The sequence below is a fragment of the Meriones unguiculatus genome, chromosome 19, assembly GCF_030254825.1.
Source record: "Meriones unguiculatus strain TT.TT164.6M chromosome 19, Bangor_MerUng_6.1, whole genome shotgun sequence".
NCBI classification, from domain to species: domain Eukaryota; kingdom Metazoa; phylum Chordata; class Mammalia; order Rodentia; family Muridae; genus Meriones; species Meriones unguiculatus.
The window spans coordinates 69,254,724-69,274,959 of NC_083366.1; the positions used below are offsets into that span (position 1 = coordinate 69,254,724).

Here is a 20,236-nt window from a genome sequence, read left to right on the forward strand (position 1 = left end):
AACAGTTCTCTTAATTACCTTACCTGTTGGGAGCATTTACTTCTACAGCTGACCTCAGATACACTTACTATGGCATTGTGTAAGTGGCTCTGTAAGTCAAGTTTAAGTCTGTGTTTGTGCAGCTGCTTTACACTTCAGATTTGTAATTGGGTAACTGGGAACCTTGGTTGGTAGAAGGACAGGACCATAGCAAAGAGGCCACCTGCAGGGGTGTGTGCAAACATGTAACATTTTTGTCCCATGTTTTGTTTCCACAGTGAGAGAAAAACGCAAGAGTCTCTTCATTAACCATGTAAGTGAAGCTGCCTCCTCGTGTTTTCGTAATGCTCTACAGGAGAGTGTTTGGTAGGTGAGGCTGCCCTGTGTGCTGTGTGAGGCGTGGGGAAATGCTAACTTGCCTTGGAAGGGGCTGCTGTGGACAAGACCACGCCCCCCCTAAACCCTACACAGGTCCAGACAAAGCAAAGGCTGTTCATCTTGAACCTCTCACTTCTGCTCACTCCTACATTCCTGGTTTCTGTAGTGCAGTTCCCTTTGAATAAATGTAATCATTTCAAAAGCAGTGTGTGCTTCCTCTCTCTTCTGCACAGTGGCTGTTTGTGGGACACTGCCTCACATGTTTGCGTGTCTCAAAAGCAGTTTGTGTGTGTGGGCAGACTACACGTGGCCCTTTAATTTTAAAAGCATTTTTAAAACTTCCCCCTAGTGCCTTGGCCATTGTTAGCAGAGTTTCTCCTCGTGGTGGCCACAGAGGCCAGTGGCAGGCACACCCACCTTCTCCAGCTTCCCTCCTCCCCTCCTGTTCTAAGCCTGTTTTGTCCTTCACACAGAAATCAGCTTCGACAAGGTAAGAAATGATCAGTTAGGTCAACTGCCAGAGTACGTGTGCTCTCAGCTCTCACGGTGAAAACTGCAGCGACACATTTGACCCTACAGAGGCTTGCCTCGGGGCCCTTAGACTGCACTTTGTAACGTGTAGATCCCGATGTACTTGGAGAACTGTAGTGAAGACTCAGGGTCGACAGCGATGAATGCTGGGCCCATGGGAAAGCGGGGACGTCTGCTGTGTGCAGGTCCCTTTCTGGAGGGCAGAGCCTCCAGTTCTTGTCAGGTTGCTACTTACTTACTTATTTCTATTTTGCTTGTGTCATATGAAGGGACATATATGCTGGTGTCTGTGTGTGTGTGCACGGCGTGCGTGCCAGTCAGAGGACAATTCCCAGGAGTCACTTTTCCAGCAGCCTTGTGGAATCTAGGGATGAAATCAGAGTCATTAGAGCTGCCCCTACAGAGGGCCTCGACCCCTGAGCCACCTTTTCAGCCCACTGTCAGATTTCTAAAGCACTTTCCTGGCCTTCTTCATTTGTTTTGTTGTTGTTGTTGTTGTTTGCTTTATTTTTTAACAGCCAAAATTGTTTATTTACAGTTGAAGTCTTTATATGCTTATAATACAGTCAGTTTTATATATCAAAAAATGGTGTCAACAGTCTGAATTACAGCACAGATAAACAACATAAAATCAACATAAAACAAAGCTGGGGTAGAAAGGCAAGCCATTTTTCTTTTGATTTGTTAGGGTTAGGTTAAATTTGGTAAAGAAAGAACTAAAGAACATCAGGGTCTTTCTGTAGAAGATTGAATTTCACAGTTTTGTATCCCTTGTAGGCAAAAATAAGACTAATTTCCCACACACACTGTTAACACACTGTAATTTCAATCTTGGAACTTCACACCAACCTCCCTTTCAACAAACGCCAACATACCCAAAACAAAGGAAATCTAGAAAAGGAGACAACAAAATTAGATCCTCAGGGAAGGGAGAGTGGAAACAGTAGACTCCATTCCGTCCTTCTGAGTAGCACTTTCTGGCTTGCTAGCGTAGTTTGTAAAGCTTCTTCGGGATCACAGTGTGTGGCACGAGAAGCACTGAGGGAAAGGGCTGGGCCTTGTGCTGTAGTCATGTGTCTTCCTGAAGCTATGAGGTGAGTGATGAGTGCTGTCTTTTCCAGTTGCTTCCTCGTGGGGTGTACCTGCCTGCTTTCCCTGCACTAACACTTAAGCTAATGAGCACAAAAGGGAACAGCTGAAGTTGCAGCCAGTTGCAGCCCTAGTCCAGTTTGAGGGTGCGTGAGGGCAGAGGGGCCAGGCCACTCCAGGTAGCGGGGAGTGGGGCCGTGTTTTGTCGCAGCTCCACCTTGGTGTTGGTTTTTCTGTGCTCTGTCCTGTGACCCTACCTGCGTCCTGTGCAGTCCTGGCATGCCTCTCCTGCCGAGTCAGTACCCATGGGCCAGCATGTGGATGCGGGTGCCGGGGTGTGCACCCTAACTCACGCCTCCCCGTGTGTCCTCCAGCTGTCCTGCAGTGAAGTCGGAGATGCTGCCCTCACACGCTCTTGTTCTTGAGGGAAGATAGCTGTGTGCTAAGCGTTTCACACTGTTCTCAGACTCGTCTGCTGAGGAGCACCTCAGTTCTGCTGCTCCTAGAAAAGCCAACTGTCATTCAACCACATGGGGTAGCGTCAAAGGGAGCGCACCTGCATTCGGGCAGTACACTTGTGAGTTCCCAGCTTGTCTCTAAAAGTTAGGAAACGTGCCGGGGAGGGTGGTGGTGGAGAGTGGCTCCGCAGTTGGAGGCACTTGTTTTCAGAGAGCCTGTGCGCAGTTCCCAGCACCCATGTAGGGAGGCTTACGGCCTCTTACAGCTCATGGGGACCTGACACCCTCTTCTAGCCTCCTCGGGAATATCTGTATGTGCTGAGTATATGTATGCCTGAACACACACCACGCACATGTTCAGGAAAGTACTAAGACAGGTGTTCTTAAAAAGAGCAGTCGGAGGAGGATGAGAAAATGCTGACAGTTGGACCATACTCTTACCATCTGACTTGGATAGTACCCATCCCTTTCCACTAATGAGAAAACACTCAGAAAGAGGCCAGTGAGACAGGAGAGCCGGGACTGGCGCTTCCCCTGTGCTGCTCACAGGTAACAGTTGTGGTTATGTTTCCTCGGGACAGTTTAGTCTGTAGGGTTCAGTTTTGGACACGGATCCTACGTAAATATTTCAAATTGAGCTTCAATTTTAGAACGTCTGGCGTCCTCTGTCCTTTTTTTGCATAACTTTCTCCTTTAGCTTGATTTCTCCTCTTAGTTTCTGAAGAACTCATGTAGTGCATATTGCTCAGGCAGTCTGCAAAGAGGTTGCTGGTGCCCAGGAGACATCAAAGCAGTGGTACAATGAGCTAGCGAAGAGAAATGGGCAAGGCTCCTCTGTTCCTAGCGGGAGCTTGAAGCAGCTGGCCACCTTACACATGCAGTTAGGAAGCAGACAGGGATGAAGGTTGTAAGCTCTCTTTCTTTGTGTGTGTGTGTGTGTGTGTGTGTGTGTGTGTCTGTAAATATGTAACCTGGAGCTCTAGCCCATGAAGTGGTGTCACCACATTTACAGTGCATCTTCCTACTTCAGTCACCTGAATCTTGAATCTCACAGGCGTGCTCAGAGGCTTGTCTTGTGGTGGTCTCAGATCTTGTCAGGCTGGAAATCGCTGTGAACTTGCTCAGCTGGGAGGGTGACTGCTGGGTGTGCTCCTCTGGCTCCCGGCAGCACACGCAGCAGGAGAGAAGCCTCAGCCTGGGTATCTCCTGGGAGAAGTGAGCCGAAGGCTGGAGAAAGGAGGAGAAGGGTTTAAAGGGGTTCAATGCAGATACTGCTAAACACTTATCACATAGGAATGAAATAGTCTAGGAGTCCCAAGAGTAACTAGACCAAGTGACTCAGAAAGATTAATATTCTAACCAGCACCTCTGTTTTAGATGTAATTAGAATGAACAGTTAGAGGAAAATGTGTTAAGTTATGAATAATTTTAAGGCGTTGTGTAATGGACTTTATTTAAAATTGGTCTCTTTTTATAATCTTGCTGAAGTTTTGGTTTTGCTTTTGATTTTCTTGAAAGATACTTAAGTACATCTTTTAACTAAAATTTGAAAATCTCTGATTATAAATTACAATGTTGTAGATAATTACAGGTGATAATCTTCCTAAAATATAGGGAAGACTGTATTTGCTTCATTTTTCTATGACATCCTCTTGCCTCCTAGCAACAGCATATATAAAGTGAGTCATCCGTAGACAGTGAAGTCTGAGGAAGGTGGGAAGAGGTTTCAAGACAGCATCAGGAGTGGAATGGCCAGCCTTTCTCAGGCTTATTTCTCTGCAAATGTGTTTTGAAACCAGGAAGCTGAACAGGGAATATTTCTGTAGTGTCATGCTCTGCAAAAAAATTCAGAGAATGTGCCTCGACATTAAGATAGATGATTGTTCTAAAAACTTTTTTTTAAACTTTCTTTTTTTTTTAAGATTTATTTATTTTATGTATATGAATGTTCTATCTGCATTTACATCTGCCAGAAGAAGGAATCAGTTCACATTATAGATGGTTGTGAGCCACCATGTGGTCGCTGGGAATTGAACTCATGACCTTTGGAAGAGCAGACAGTGCTCTTAACTACTGAGCCATCTCTCCAGCCCTAAAAACTTCTTAAGGAAATAATGCAAGTAGAAATTTATGTGTCAGTTAAGTAAAAATCTTATTAGTTGGACTTAGAGCCAAAAGAGCATGGACGCCCTACTTCTGGCATCTTGAAAATGTTTTGAAGTGTTAGTCCTCTGTCTTCTTGAGTGAGTCTCGGTGGCTGTCCTGGTTGATTATGGGAGGCAGTGGAGGGAAGGTGCTCTGCAGACTGTCTGCAGCGCAGGCAGGCAGGCTCGCATGCTCATGGGCGTTGAGGTAGGTGTGGTGTGTTTTTCCAAGTTCTGTGCTGACAACTGATGACGTTTTTCATAGTACTCGAGTATAAATTGGGGCTTTGTTACATACTTATTAAGACCAGGACTCCCCAGTAGTCATATGGTGTTCCTCTCATTTTAGGAACACTGACTTCAATAGTTGTTGTTCTTTTAGGTAATAAAGTTCTGAATTGATTGGTTCTTGGGAGCTGTGAGTAATTGAAAAAGAATTCCGTATAAAATGGGATCTTTGCTAGTTTCAGTTTGTATATTAAGTTTAGGAAGTAAAGAAGGAAGTAGTTTGGAATTTGATGGGTTTAGAATTTTGAACTTTGTCTCTAAGAGAACTGTTCTTAATGGAAGAGAAATTTGTCAGACGGTGTACTGGTACCAGCACAGTGTTCTTAGAGGAGGCTAAAAAGACTCAGTAATCACCGGTTTCAGTTATGTAAAGATTGTAGCATCCACTAAGATGAAGGAATTTGCCTTACTCAGAAGTAGTTGCAAGTTGAGAGAAGAGTTATAAAATTAAAAGGGAAGGAATGCTACCAACCTGCCTTTGCAAACCCAGTGTCACCTCACCATAGACAATTATAGAACAAAGAGAGAGAGTAATTGTACAGTCTTCTTGATGGATGTATTCATGCAAGAATTCTCCTTGAAATACTTGGAAACTGAATTCATAAACACATAAAATCATACTCCATGACCAAGTTGGCTTCATTCCAGAGGTTCAGGGATGGTTCGACATACAACAAATCAATAACTTAATGCATCACATAAATGGACTTAAAAAATAATACATGGTCATCTCATAGCTGTAGAAAGGTGTTTTTGTTTGTTTGTTTGGTTGTTTTACAAAACCTAACATCTCTCATGATAAAAGTCCAAAGGGACAAAGATTAGAAGAACATCCCAGTGTGATAAAAAGAAAATCATATCCACAAATCAATGTCAAGCATTAGCTAAGTGGGGGAAAAGAAGTATATCCACCGACGTGTGGGTCAGGATAAAGGTGTTCACGTGTCTGCACTTGTTTTATTTGGTATTGTTCTTGAGGTCTGAGCTGTAGCACTGAGACAGGAGGAGGAAAGAACGGAATAAAAATAAGCAGAGTGAGAATGTCCATATTTTTAAATAGATGGAAATCTATATACAAGAGACTTAAAGACAATCAGATGAACATTTGCTGCAGGAGAGTAGTATAAACAATCACTGTTAAAAAAATCTGGAGCATTCCTGGATTCCTTTCACAGTTCAGAAAGTTTTAGAATAAACATGTGCAGTACAGACTGTAAAACCCTGAAAAAAGAAATGGAAATTCTAGAAAATGGGAAGACCTGCGACTGTCCTTGGTGAGAGAAGGCCCGGGCTTCGCTGTGCAGTTGGAATGTGGGTGTTGCACCGTCATGTACCATAGTCCAGGGTGGGCTCTGGTCTGCAGTGTCAGTGAACGAACCCTTTCCTCCCAGCCTGAGGTTTAGTCATGGTGTGTCTGTCATGCAGCAGACAGGCACTGAAACCAAGGTGGCCATCTATGGGCTAAGCCGGGACATTGTTGAGTGTGAAAAGTTGTACCATTTCCAGACAGTCCAGGATAGTGGGAGAGCTAAGGTGTGGTCTACACAGCCACTCTGTGGAGAGCTGATCCGTGAGCACTGGCCCTGACCCTGCTGGAGTGTTCACCCCCGCGCCCCCCCAGTGTGAGCACCTCAGCCTAGTTACTGTGGCACCGTGGGCCTGCTAGCCCCGTCCCAGGACCAGTCTCCTGGACACATTTTCCTTCAGGATGGCCTAGGCTTCTCCGTGGGGTCTGCAGTGCCAGCTCGTTACCCTCACCCAGTTGGCTCGTCCAGGTCCTTGTGTTTGTCATGGGGAGGCAGACTTCCTGTGCCGGGGGGTAGGGCTTTAGGCATGCCAGCCTGAGAGTGAGCTGCTTCTCACCTGGTGACTCAAGCCCGAGTCCTGGCCCTAGATAGTCCTCAGAGTGAGTGCAGGTGATGACATAGCGTGGATAGTGTCACTGAGGTGAGAGGAGGGTGTGCAGAGCACAGGGAGGACCGAGGTCACCGTGGGAAGAGTAGCAGGAAGGCGTCCTGAGGAACGATCTGAAGGGCAAACCAAACCGGGAAAGAATGTGCCTTCAGGGTGCGGTGTGCAGGTGGCCACCTGAGCCCAGGCTAAACAGGATCTACCTGATGGCCTCCCTCTGAGGCCATGAGTGATGAGCTACATAGGGTCACTGCGGAGGGTGCAGTGAGGCTAGCCCCCACACGCTTACATGGTGTATGTGTGTTTGTGTGGGCACACTTGTTTCTTGTATCTGACCGTCGTCATTGTTGGGATTCCAAAGCAGATAACCCCAGTATCTAAAATGCAAGGTTATAACAGTTTTCAGATGCTTTCTGCGTGCAGTCCAAATGGTTTTATGTTTTAGTGGACCTTGGTGTAAATAGTAAATTATTTTGTACCATGGGGTTATGTAGAAAGATTGACTTGTTTGAGTATTAGCTCTACACAGACCTGCTTAACATATCCATAATTTACTTTGTGAATGTCGCACTGTCTGAAAGGCAGGTGCGCTTACTGCATTGGAGGTGATCCATCCCAGGCTCCTCTTCTCAGCACAACTGCCAGCAGCTTGAGGTTGTCTCCCGACACTGAGCCACGTCACTAGAATTCTCCACTGTCTACCATGAGGACTCTTTTTCAAATGAAGCGGGGTCTCGGTCACCTTCTTTTGTTATCTAGAATGTTGCAGACATCCCACGTTGAAGACGAAGCTGTACTGTGCACGGGAGCAGGGCCTTCCACACTCCGGGCTCCAACACAGATTAACTCACACATTCCTCTCAGGGACCGTGGAAGGCCAGCTCTGCTGTTCCCACTGAGGTAAATGCAGCTAAGCAAGGGAGGCAGAGGGGGCCGGCAGGAAGGCCGTAATCTGAGGCACATGCAAACGCACGTTGTAGTTTCTGTGTTCTGTTGTCTTACTTCTTCAACATTTATTTTATTACTGTTTCTTGAGATTTTTATGCATGGTTACATATTTACATCATTTCCACCTTTTACTCTTTTTCCTCCAACTATTCCTTCTTGACCTTTTTCATCTTGATTCTCTGTCTCTGTGTCTCAAGTGCGTGTGCACAGAGAGAGGGAGAGAGAAAGAAAAGAGAGACACAGAAACATACACTTATTTATAAATACAACCTGCTGAGTCCAGTTAGTGTTGCTCATATGTCTGTTGGTATGTTTAGGGATGATTACGTGGGATTAGGTAACCTGTCATGGAACTTCTCCCTCACTGAGTAGCCATTAATTGCTTGTGACTTCTCATGTAGGGGCAGGACCTTGTGAGATCCTCCTTTTCTGCTTTGAGTTATCAGCTAGTTACGTCATTGTTCAAGTCTTGCTTAGGCAGCCATATTGCTTGGAGTCCATGGTGCACTCTGTGTCATTGGAGACAGCACCGGATCTCAGAGGATCTCTCGGTCCTCTGGCTTATTCAGTCATTCTGCCCAGAACGTCTTCCACGCTGTCTGCTGAGCCTTGGGTGTGGGGATTGTGCTGCAGATGTATCAGCTGGGGACGGGCACCACACATCTCAGTTGTGACCAGGTGAGAATTTCTGGATGGCCCCGTCTGCTGCAAAAGGAAGTTCCTTTGATGATCACCAAGAGTGATACTTATCTCTGGATGTAAGGATAAACAGACTGGACTCAGGAACTGTGGTGGTTGGGGTTCGGTGCCTCCCCAGCCAGGCAGTTGGTTAGGTTGTGCTCCCGGGATGAATTCCCTCCTTTGGGATGGGCCGTGAGTCCAGTTAGGTAGCTGTTGGTTACCGTGGAGATAGAAGTGGCAGAGTTGCACCCTTGAGTGTGTCTTTCTGTGCTTGTTATTGTTGTGGTTTATAGCCAGTGTCCACTCTGCCATCTTTTGGCCGGAGATGGGAGCCTTGCAGGGAGAGGCCGTGTCACACGTGGACTGTCTGTTTTCAGGGTCAGGGGACAGTGACAGAGCATGGCTGAAGTGCACAACTATCTAACACACTGAATAGCATCTAACATGTAGATGAAGCCTGCGTGAGTGTTCTGTGACTCCTGTGGACACAACTAGTGCTTTGGTGCCATCAGAGACAGTAGGAAGTTAAAGTTAGCTGTGCTGTGTCTCTAGGGTGTGATGGTGGTCCGTGGTGTTTCCACCCCCTGCTGTGCCCTGAAAGGTACAGCTCAGGACACAATCCCTGGCACAGGCTCTCCTGTTAGGTTTCTGCTTTCCATATCTCGTGGCATAAGGTTTTAGATAACAGATGCCTGCACTCCCAGGTTTCAGCAGTGGCACCTCCAGTGATGAGCCACTCTGAAGCGGAAATGTGAGGCAGGGCACTAGTCACAGAAATTATTGTTCTGGAAATGGAGTTGTCACCTTAGAAGGGATTTCGCCCCTAAATCCTGGGATGCAGTGACTAAACGCTAGGCCACCCCAGGACAGGCCTGATACCTTTGTGAGAGACTGACCTTTGACCCCATCAGTCTGCATACATAGTGTATGTTCTTGCCCACAGACTGGACGTTTGTTTGTTTGAATTACTAACGTTATAACCTGTCTGTGAAATATTTATTAGCATGGTAATAAATAAACTGATTGCTAAATCCATGTCAGAGTCTGTTGATGCACCTGCAGCATGGAAATGTCAGAAGGATGGCTTTTCATTTCTTGTACTTCTTAATATCATATGACTTCAGGTTATTACTACAAGAGAATTTCTTTTAATATCATCCCAAGACACCTTACGGAGAATGTTGATTATTTGACCACCCTTAACTGCCGTGGTGAGTGTAACGCTGCGGTCCTAAGTGAACTTCACAGTGTTCTCACGTGCTTTCCCACACCTCGTGGTGCGCTTCCGTGGAGCTCCTGAGCACTGCCCCTAGGCTGGTGCTTCTGACCTGCAGCTGCTTGCAAACATGTTCCACAGTGCTGCCACTAGTGGGGCTTCTAATGCCATTTTAAGGAGGCCGACACCCAAGGTATTAAGTAGTAAGCATTCTCGAGAAATGTGTCGGTTTAGCATTTTTTTGTGCATTACTCAGGATGTTGCATATTTTTATAGTTTGACTGCTGAGGAATCCTACAGATGGGAAGCAGATGTGCACATGCTGGGCAGACATCTGAGCCCTGGTTCAGGTGCTTTGTATCCCAGGGGTTTTGCTGAAGGGAGACAGGTCAGGCAGGCGATTCTGTGGCGTACAGGGGGTTTGGTTTTGGTTGTTGAAAGTGACACCTGCCTGTCAAAACGATGTCAGGCAATAAGGAACCTTATTTACGTGGTTTGAGTTTTTTTTTTTTTTTTCTTTCTAACCCAGAATTATCCAGATGGAAGTCTACTAACCCTGTTTTCCAAACATCTGATAAATTCCTCTTTAGCTCTTCAGCTGTCCTCAGCTGTCAAGTTTGTGTTGCCTCTCAGAAGCTGTTTCCTTGCCCAGGTTATCCGCAGAACTTAAACTTTCACAGTCACTAAAACCACAATCATTAGGTCATCCCTGCAAGAGCCCAGTCTTCCTCTTCGGAGTACAGTGTGTCTGACAGAAACGCAGCCACTTGATGGAACTTTATGCATATGAGCCGGAGGTTTTTAGTTGGTCTGGGCTGTCTAGAGAAATGGGTATAGTGGATTCTCAACTTGATCTTGGTGCATCTAAGATGCCATCTTCCTGTGTTCACCAGCTGTCCCCTGCATGCTGCAGGCTTCCTGTGGAAGGTGGGGACTAGGAGTGGTGGTGACCTAGCATGGAAGAGCGAGACACCTCCCAGTGTGGTCCAGTCTCTGCTCTGTTAGCAGTTGTGGTAGAGCTCTTGCTAAGGCATGCTTTTGTTTGTTTCTTTCTTGTTTTGTGGTCTGATCTCAGTTAAAGGGGTAGTGTTGTGTCTTAAGTAGGGTTTTGTGATAAAATACCTTGACCAAAAGTAACTTGGGAGGAAAGGGGTTTATTTCCCTCTAAATGTCTCGGTCATAGTCCATCCTGTGGGGAATTCAGGGCAGGACGAGAGGCCATGGGGGACTGCTGCTCCTGGTGGCCTGCGAGGTGTGCTTTCTTACAGCTCCCAGCCCAAGGGCAGCAAAGGCCACACCAACAGAGCGAAGACGCAAAGACGTTCCGACAAGGCGCTCTGGTGGAGGCATTTCCTCCAGCGAGGCTCCTGCCTTCCAAGCGGCTCCAGCTGTGTCAAGTCGCCAAAAACTAGATGGCACACGATGCTTGGCAGAGCGTGAGTCTTCTTAACTGCTGTCATCTTGTTCTCCAGCATCACCCAGGCCAGACCTCAAGGAAGTACAGCTCCTGCTCCACCATCTTCTTAGACGACAGCACAGTCAGTCAGCCAAACCTCAAGTACACCATCAAATGGTGGGTATGCAGATGTCTTCTTTGTTTGTTTTTGAGTTTGGGGGGTTGTTTGGCTTTTTGTCTATTTTTGTGTTGTTTGGAGACAGGGTCTCTCAAGTCTTGGCTGTCCTGGAACTTCTATGTAGTTAGGCTGGCCTTGAACTCACTATCTTCCTTTCTCTGCCTCCTAAGTTCTGGGATTTAAAACATAGGCTGCTGTGTCAGGAAAGATACTTCTTAAAGTTATTTTTGTTTTATGTGTGTGGGTGTTTTGCCCTCAAGAGTGTTTGTGTACCGTGTGAATACAGTGCCCTTGGAGGCCAGAAGCGGGCCTCAGACTTCCTGGGGCTGGAATGAGAGTGTTGTGAGCTGCTGTGTGGGGTGCTGGAATTGAACCCTGGATCCTCTAGAAGGGTGGGCTGTGCTTTTAACCTCTCAGCCATCCCTCCAGACTTGAGGGTGTGCAGACTTCTTTACCTCACCCCCGGCTCTCCGTAGGACCTGGGGGAGGGATAACATGGGGCCCACTGCCTCTTGGGGATTCCTCTTGGAAAGTGGCTGGGGTAGCCAGGATGTGGGAATGTCTGTGCATGTTTCCACTTAAATAGAGAGGCTGGCACTCACCTTATTTTGAATATGGACGGTCTAAGAATGTGACTACTCTGTGTGTGTCGTGTGCAGTTTCGACCTTTCGGTCTTGACTGAAGCCTGAAATGTGCCAACAGTATTTTGACTTTTAAATGAAATAAGGCCTTTCCCTCCATCCCACATGGGGACTTAAGCTAATGCCTGGAGTGGGATGGTCTAATCATGATCCTCTTTGCAGCTGAGGGATTTTGGCAGGCTCCGTCTACATGTGTACTTAAAATGGACTTAGTGGGAAGAAAAGGGAGGCTTTGGGCCCCCACCCCACCCCCCATTACTGTGCAGTTGCTTTTCTCACTCGAGGCAAAGAACACTGGTTCTCCTGATACTGTCTTGTCCCTGTCAGCACAGTGACATCAGCCATCCCTGGCAGAGGTCTCAGGAAGTTTTATATTAGCCTGGATTCAACAGCTTGACTGAAAATCTGGGACATTTATCTCTCCTTGCTTAAGAAAGCATACATCTAAAAACAACCCATATTAGCGCATGAAGTGCTAAAATTACTACCTATAAAGTTCTATTTTCATGGGCCAAGATTTCTGAGTTGGAAGCACCATTTAGCATTTTGTGTGATGATCACTTCCTCAGTCCAAGCTTCCAGGATTGTAGCTAGCTTTCATGGTCAGTGTCGTAGTCCTGAAAGTGGAAGTGGCGGTACTTAGGTATGTGCTTTGTCACATAGGGTTCCTTTCCCGCATTGCCCCAGCATGTGGTGAGAGCCCGTCAGCACGAGCCCAGGTGACCAGGGAGACTGATAAGAGATGTGTCCCACAGAGCACAGATTATCCACTTGACCTCACCTAACCCGTTCACTTCTCAGGGTGGAGCTGACTGCCAGAGAGTGGACAGTAGAAGTGTGTAGGGTTGGTGGAACAAAGCGGAGAGGCCTGGAGAGCTTTGTGCCCTGGTTCTTGACAGCTGCTCAAGCTCTGAAGAGCCTGGAGTGGAGGCATCTAGATCTTCTTCCCAGTGACAAGGCAGAGACGGGAGATGAGGGTAGAGTGTGTGCAGCGTAGCAGGAGTCTTCAGATTCCTAGAGAGATCTGGCCTGGTTCTCCACCTACTGTCACGGCTGGTTACGACACTGACACTGGGAACCTGACGAAAACACCAGGTGACATGTGTGAGAGTGGAGATACCTGTTCATGGTTGTGGGCTCACGTAAATCCCCACTGGGAGTCACCTGGAAGCTTTATGTTGTGAGACATACGTTCTACATGCAGCTCTCTGGGGTGTGGCTTACAAAACTGAACCCTGAAGCCATTTCTGGGAGGTTCTTATAGATAGCCAAGGGTGAGGACGCCATATTTAAGGGATGGCTGTCCTTTTCCCCTCACCAGCATCACCATAGGGTAGACATTTTATCTGCACCACCTAAACTTGAAATTACTTCAGTGGTTCAGTTGCTCTAAAAGTTGTCCTCATTTGAAACGCTGGGGGGACTAGGTTGGACTCTTACGGTCCTCTGCAGGTACCAGCGTCTCTCACTTGTTTATATGATCAAGGGATAAAGTACTCAAAGCTAGTGTAGTCGTTTTCCTGAGGAGCTCTCCACACTCAGACCCTTAGTGATTTTAGGACCGTACCCTTGGCCCTTAGCCTCACAGCTAGCTGAGCTCATGTGATGTACTGGGTCTGGGAGGAGATGAGGGGAATAACATAGGCTCGTGCCAGAGTCTGTTCTGGTTCAGTCACAGCAACACCCAAGCTTCTTGCTGCTCTCAGAGCTGGCTTAGGTCTCTCGTTGCTCCTCCTGTCATCTTTACCTCTGGTGGTTCCTGAAGGTCCTCTTATTCTCTGTAAACCAGAACACATTGCAATCCTAGCAATGATCTGTGTTTTTAAAGGCAAAGAAAATACCTTGGAGGCATTTTTCTGCATTTTAAAGTAAGACAAAGGGAGTAAAAAGAATTTTAGACAATTGAAAAAATTTAAAGGTAGCCCGTCAACTTGATCATCATCAAAACTCTGCTATTTTCTATTCAGAAGGAAAATGTTCTATCAGAGTATTGAAGGGGATTCTGGTGGGGATATGTTGGTCATCATCCTGCAGACACACTTGCTGTGTGCGGGTGCTAGGAGCCGCCCGCTCCCACCTAATTCCATTATAGGATGCGCCCTATAGAGATACTATAACCATAGATTTGCACAGGTATCTGTGAGCCTGTTTATGGTGGTGAATTAACTACCAAACATTCCACACAGTTTACAGATTTCACAGAGAATGATTAGCTGTTCCACAATCAAATTATGAAATACAGCTAGCAACTTGTAAAATCCTGTTTCCCAGAGCTCTTTCCTAAAATCACACAAAGCAGTAACACGGCTATCCAAGCATAGGATACCAGCCTCTGTGTCCACACACAGCTAAGTAGAAAGAATAACTGTGTGTCTCAAACTGATGGTAGTTATTTGGGGCACAGAGGTTGTTTTGTGAGATAGCCTTTCTGTGTACCTGGGGTGGGATTACAAGTGTTCATCCTCATTCTTGGCTAAAAGGTGGTTTCATTTTAAAGTTGTTTTCCCCAAGTACTGGGAATCAGACACAGGGCTGTCCACTAGGCAAGCACTGTGCCACTGAACCATATCTTAGCTCAGGTTCTTGTTCATGCCGTTTCAGTTTTCCACAGTTTCTGGGGTGTGTGTATTGTATTTTACATTAGCAAAGAAAAATTGAGAAAGAATGTTGATTGCATTCAGATATTTGAAAAGTTTTGACAGTTTGTAAACAGTGCGTCAGGTAAGTCGTTGCACCATTTTGGGAGGTGGATGGCTGTGCGGCACAGCTTGCTAAAACTGTGTGTGAGAGGAGTAGCAGCTCCTGTTTGTGTTACTCGTTTTTCTTTCTGGTAGTTAGGGGAAAAAACTAGTACTTTTCTGACCAGGTGAACTGGAGGTTCGTTTGTAGCATTTTTAAGTGGGGAGCTCACCGTTTGAGAGGAGCGCTGTGACTTCCCTCTGCTACTCTAGTGCTTCCAAAAGAATCTTAAAGTTTGTGGGCGGGACTACAGGGTGACTTAGTGTGCAGTGTGATCCGATCAGCACTCTGGGTGACACGGGACTTCTCAGGTGGACAGTGTGACTTTGAATTCAGTTTGGGGATCGCTTCCTGATGATTCTTAGTCCAGGAAGTGGTGGATGTGTTTACAGACCACTGAACTCCTCTGTTTTATTTTACAGTGTAGCTCTTGCGATATATTACCACATCAAAAACAGGTATGTGGACACTGAAAAACAGGTATGTGGACACTGACTTCTGAGCTAAAAGTACCACACATTCTCTTGTGTTCTTTCTGTTCTTTAACATTGAGTTTATTTTCTTAGCGCATGCTTTCATAGACCTTGTACAGGTTAATGCACCATAGTGCCAGGTCAGAGCTGAGCTGTGTCTGGACCAGGTGGTGCCTAAACCAGGGGCCCACACGGTGCCAGGGAAGAGCTGAGCTGAGCCTGGACCAGGGGCACCACATGGTGATATTGTAAGAGCTGGGCTGTGTCTGACCAGGGGCACACATGGTGCCAGGTAAGAGCTGCTGGACCAGGGGCACCACATGGTGATATTGTAAGAGCTGGGCTGTGTCTGACCAGGGGCACACATGGTGCCAGGTAAGAGCTGGGCTGAGCCTGGACCAGGGGCCCACACGGTGCTATGGTGGGAGCAGACTTCTTGAGAAGGCTCAGATTCCTTTTTGCCGATTACTTTTTGTGTAGCTTCACTAAGCATTCTGTGTTTTCTGAAATGTTAGGTTTAGTTTGAATTCATTTGGAAATTTTGATGTGCTCTCCCTGATGAAAATACATCTTGCAATGGTTCTGTTAATTTGAAGAGTCAGGTAAAACTGGATTAAAATCCGCTGTAAACACTTTAATACAAAGCATTTAAGTGGATCTGGAGACGTCAGTTAAATCCGAGTTCTTGCTGCTCAGTCACGAAGTCCAGATTTTGGCTCCTAGCCCCAGTATTGTACAGCTCAGAGGTGCCTATGGTTCCAGCTCCAAAGAACACGAGCTTCTTCCTCCTGTGTGTGCACATGTGGGCATACTCTCACACAGACACACCCCCTCTTAAAAGGTGGGGGAAGTGGGGTCTTGAGAGAAAAGGGAGTAGTCAGGAGTGTGCAGGGCCCTGGCAGAGGACATGAGTGCGGCTCCCGGTCGCCACGTTAGACAGCTCCCAAGCTCCTAACTCCTGCTCTCAGTGCGTCCGCCGCTGCTGGCCTGAACTCCCACACATGCGCAGACACGTGCCACACACAGTGAAAACTAACAATGAATTTTGAGAGGACGAAAAAGATTAATGCTTCATTTATTTGCTAATTTGGTTGAGCATCAAGACTTCTGATTAGATCTGGGGCAGTAAGCTATGTCTGTAATTCATCTTTTTCAAGCATGTTTTCCCCAATACTAAGGACTGTGAAAGGCGCCGGCAGAGTGCCGAGTATAGAATCAGGTTTTGACCATGATATGGCCCCATCTTTTCCTTGATTTTCTTTTATTGGGCTTTTTTTCCCAAACACTCTCTTAATTCTCAGGGGCACAGAGGTCATTTCGGGACAGCCATGTCTCAGTGATTAATGTGGCCTGTTTATAGACAGAATACCACACGGAAAACTAGTTTGGGAACAAGAAGGGCCTCCCAACAGCAAGACAGCGCTCCCCCAGTGGTTCCGTAACACTCAGATGTTGACGTGTGCGGGGACGGTGTGAGGCCAAGCAGTGCTGGGTGGGCGGCAGCTTCTGGGGAGCAGTGCCAGGGAAACAGCGGTCAGAGCCTAGCAGGCCCTGGAAGTGCTTGCTGGAGTGGACCGGTCATGTGCTTGTGAGCGGTGGCCACTGTGGCTCAGAGTGTCAGTGTAGAAAGGCAAGTAGAGAGAGCATCAGTGCTACCTGAGCGAGAGTGATACTAGTAGTGCAAATTTTGTCCTGTCATTCTTGTGGGATAAGGTCAAACTTTGAAAACACTAAAGCCAAAGTTGCATATAAGACCAGTCGTGAGACTCGGGTGTGCTTTTAAATCCACTTTTTCTTAGCGTCTTGAAGAGATTTCTTGGTTCTTATTTTGGTGCTGAGAATTGGGCCAAGAGTCCCATGGATATTAGCCTGCCCTCTGTTGGCCGAGGGCATCCCACAGCCAGTTTAGCTCTGAATGTTAACAGACTTCCCTGTCAGTTTTTTCATGAACTTTTAGTTTTGATAACAGATCTGAGAAGTGCTACTTTTATCATATGCATCTTACAGATAAGGAAATTGAGGCACAGAGAGTCTTGAGCCAGCATTCTGTTGCTGTGAAGATACACCATGACCACAGCAATTAAAAAAAGAAATCATTGAATTGGTGCTGGCTTACATTCAGAGGTTTAGTCCTTGGTCATCAGGGCAGGACGCATGGCAGCACACAGGCAGACACAGTGCTGGAGAGGAAGCTGAGAGTTGTCTTCAGGAGTGGCAGGCAGCAGGAAGAAAAAGAGTTACTGGGTCTCACTTGAGCGTTTAAAGCCCACATTTCCTCCAGCCAGGCCACACTTCCTGACCCCTGTCAAGTAGTGCCATTCCCTAATGACCAAGCATTCAAACATCGTCTTTGGGAGCCGTACCACAGAGACATTCAGCAACGCCTAAGACTGCACGGCTAGTTGGGTGGGAACTTCGGAGTTGAGCCCAGTCACGTGATTTAATCTCACTGCTCTTGTAGATGAATGTTAAGAAAATGAACCAAAATGAACCAAATGTGAGGGGAAGTGGAGAAGCATAGGGCTAATCAGATTAATCTGGAGGTGGAAGCCTGAATTCTCTGGGCTCAAACAAGCGTCTTGTCTGGCGACTGCCCCTGTAGGGCTAGCCACACACCTGCCAGCTGGGTAGGAGTAGTACCATTCACCTGAGATACACAGGTTGGTATGGATAGGGAAGGAGACAGTCCTTCTCAGAGGTCACCTTACATTTGCTCAGTCAACTTAAGTTCTTTAATCTTCTTTCTTTCTTTCTTTCTTTCTTTCTTTCTTTCTTTCTTTCTTTCTTTCTTTCTTTCTTTCTTTCTTATTTTCTGTTCTTCTCTGCCATTACCACTTTTTTTTTTTGAGATGGATCCTATGTGTTCCAAGCTGGTGTTGAGCTTACTGTGTAATCAAGGGTGATCGTGGACTCAGCATTGTTCTGAAGTGTTGGTATAGGGCCACACCACCACCCCTGACTCACGCTGTGCTGTGACTCAGACCTCAGGCTTCGTCAGTCTAGGCAGAACTGAGCTGTGTTCTCCACCCCCTTCATTTATATTTACGATAGATTTATTTAGACATCGGTCAGTAAGCCTGTTCTCAAGCTAAGCCTAAATGTTATACACAAATTAGAAATTATGTTGTATTACCTGAAAATCACTTAGGGTTTTTGCTTTTTGCTTGTTTTGTCAACTTTCGACATAAGCTAGAGTCGTCTGCTAAGACAGAACCTCCGCTGAGAGAATGCCTCCATTGGGATAGCCTGTGGACAGGTCTGTGAGGGTGGACAGGTCTGTGAGGGCGTTTCTTGACGGGGCTGATTTGGGAGGGCCCATCTGGCTGTGGGCGTTTTCACCTGGGCAGATAGTCCTAGGCTGTATAGGAAAAACCAAATGAGGCAAGCCAGCCGCAGCAAGCCAGCCGCAGCCTTCGCCGTGGGTTCCGCGTCAGCTCTTGCCTCCAGGTTCCCCCCTTGAATTTCTGCCTCTTCTTCTCTCAGTGGTCAGCTGTGATCAGGACGTGGAAGCCTTTTTTCTTCAACGTATTCTTAGTGTTTTACCAGTTCAGTAGAAAAGCAGAGTAGGACTTGTTCACAATTGTATGTAGCTTGTAAATTAAATTTGTGGACAAAACTCAATCTACATTCAAGAGTTCAGTGTAAGTAAATCTGTCACTGATAAGGTGAGGTGCTCTCTTTAGAGACCAAACTCCCAGACTGTGACCAGAGGCCAGCAGCCCAAAGCACCAAACAGACTTATTCTAACATCTCAAAGCACTTTGTAGGTCAGAGGCGCAAAGCCCCAAATGATGTGTAAACCATAGGCCAGCATCGCGTAGTTCTGTGTAGACCCAAAGCTAGCAACGAGAGGCTCTGTGTGGGCCAGAGGTCAGCAGCCTTAACCTGTACAGATGAAAAGCCAGTATCTCAAAGCACTGTGTGCACCAGAAAGCAGGTCAGAGTCGTATACATCTGAAGCTATCAGCTCAAGGTTCTATATAGCCAGCATGCCAGCAGTGATCCAAAGAGCTGTGTGGACCACAGGCCAGTTGCCTAAGGCACTGTGTAGACCAATAGTTCAAGGCACTGAGATCAGAAACCAGCCCAAGATGCGGTGTGGACCACACAGCAGTAGCCCAAAGCGGCGTATTAACCCGAGGCTAGCAGCCCAAAGTGCTACATACCTGAGCTCATGAGTCTAAGGTGCAGTGTGGACCCAGAGGCCACCGCCCTAGTTGCTACGTGTGGACCCACGGCTGGTAGCTTTGTCTGCTGTATTCCCCAGGGCTTCTAAACATCGTTTCATTCACTGTTGATTCATAAAAGAGATAAACAAACCAAACATATGCTAATATCATGAATTACTCCAGTGTGAAATGTAATTTTACCATTTATTAAAAAGAAAAACAAGTTTGCATACTGGTGAGATGGATGTGCTTGCTTATTTTTACATAAAGAAATCTTAGCTGAATATTTGATACTGCAGGACACAGACTTTTCAGTGTTTTTCTGGCTTTTTGAGAGTCTTAAAATTTTTAATGCTGAGGATGCTGCTTCTCAGACATACCTAATACAAAATGGCAAAAGTATGTTTAGGGCCATTTCAGAAGTTGCTGGAAATTCTGTTCTTTCCCATACCAGATTTACTGAGAGATAGTTTATGAAACTCAAGCCAGCAACTCAAAATGCCTTTTTTAAGATCAGATATTCTAACGATATAATTCAGAGATATTAGTTTTGATGCTTCCATGCTAGGAAATGACAGGAGGAAAATACTAAAATCATTTATTTTTCATAATTAGTCCATTATGCGCCTAGAAGATCAGATACCTTTGTTTGTGTAGTTAAAAACAGTGAAAGCAAAACCTGCAGTTCATAACATGCAGGAGTCCTAGCTAGGGTGTTCGGACACTTTCCCTGGCGTTGTTTGCATGCAAGGACAAAAGCTGAAGTGCACCGCGCGTGGTCCAGGACAGGTGAGCTCTGCTGCAAGCGTCTCAGAATCACGTCCTTGTTGCTGGGATTGTCAGCGTGTGCTGGGACAATTTAAGACTGATCTCCATTGCTTGCTGCATGCCCCTTTCTCGAGACTGCTTCATATCAGCTGTCATCTGGTTACCGACGGTCAGGAACAAAAAAGTTGTTAAAATTCAGTCATTTTAGGTTTTGTTCATTTAAAAAGCCATAGGGACTCATGAGAGGG

At 46.4% G+C, this 20,236-nt stretch overlaps 1 protein-coding gene across 1 annotated transcript in view; it reads left to right on the forward strand.

Moving 5' to 3' along the window:
- Ccny (cyclin Y) overlaps window positions 1-20,236 on the forward strand; it is a 110,468-nt gene that overhangs the window by 69,746 nt on the left and 20,486 nt on the right. The window contains exons 3-5 of the mRNA XM_021639131.2: window positions 258-292; window positions 11,096-11,196; window positions 15,001-15,036. Of these exons, the coding sequence (XP_021494806.1) occupies window positions 258-292; window positions 11,096-11,196; window positions 15,001-15,036 (172 nt within the window). The remainder of the gene's footprint in view (window positions 1-257; window positions 293-11,095; window positions 11,197-15,000; window positions 15,037-20,236) is intronic.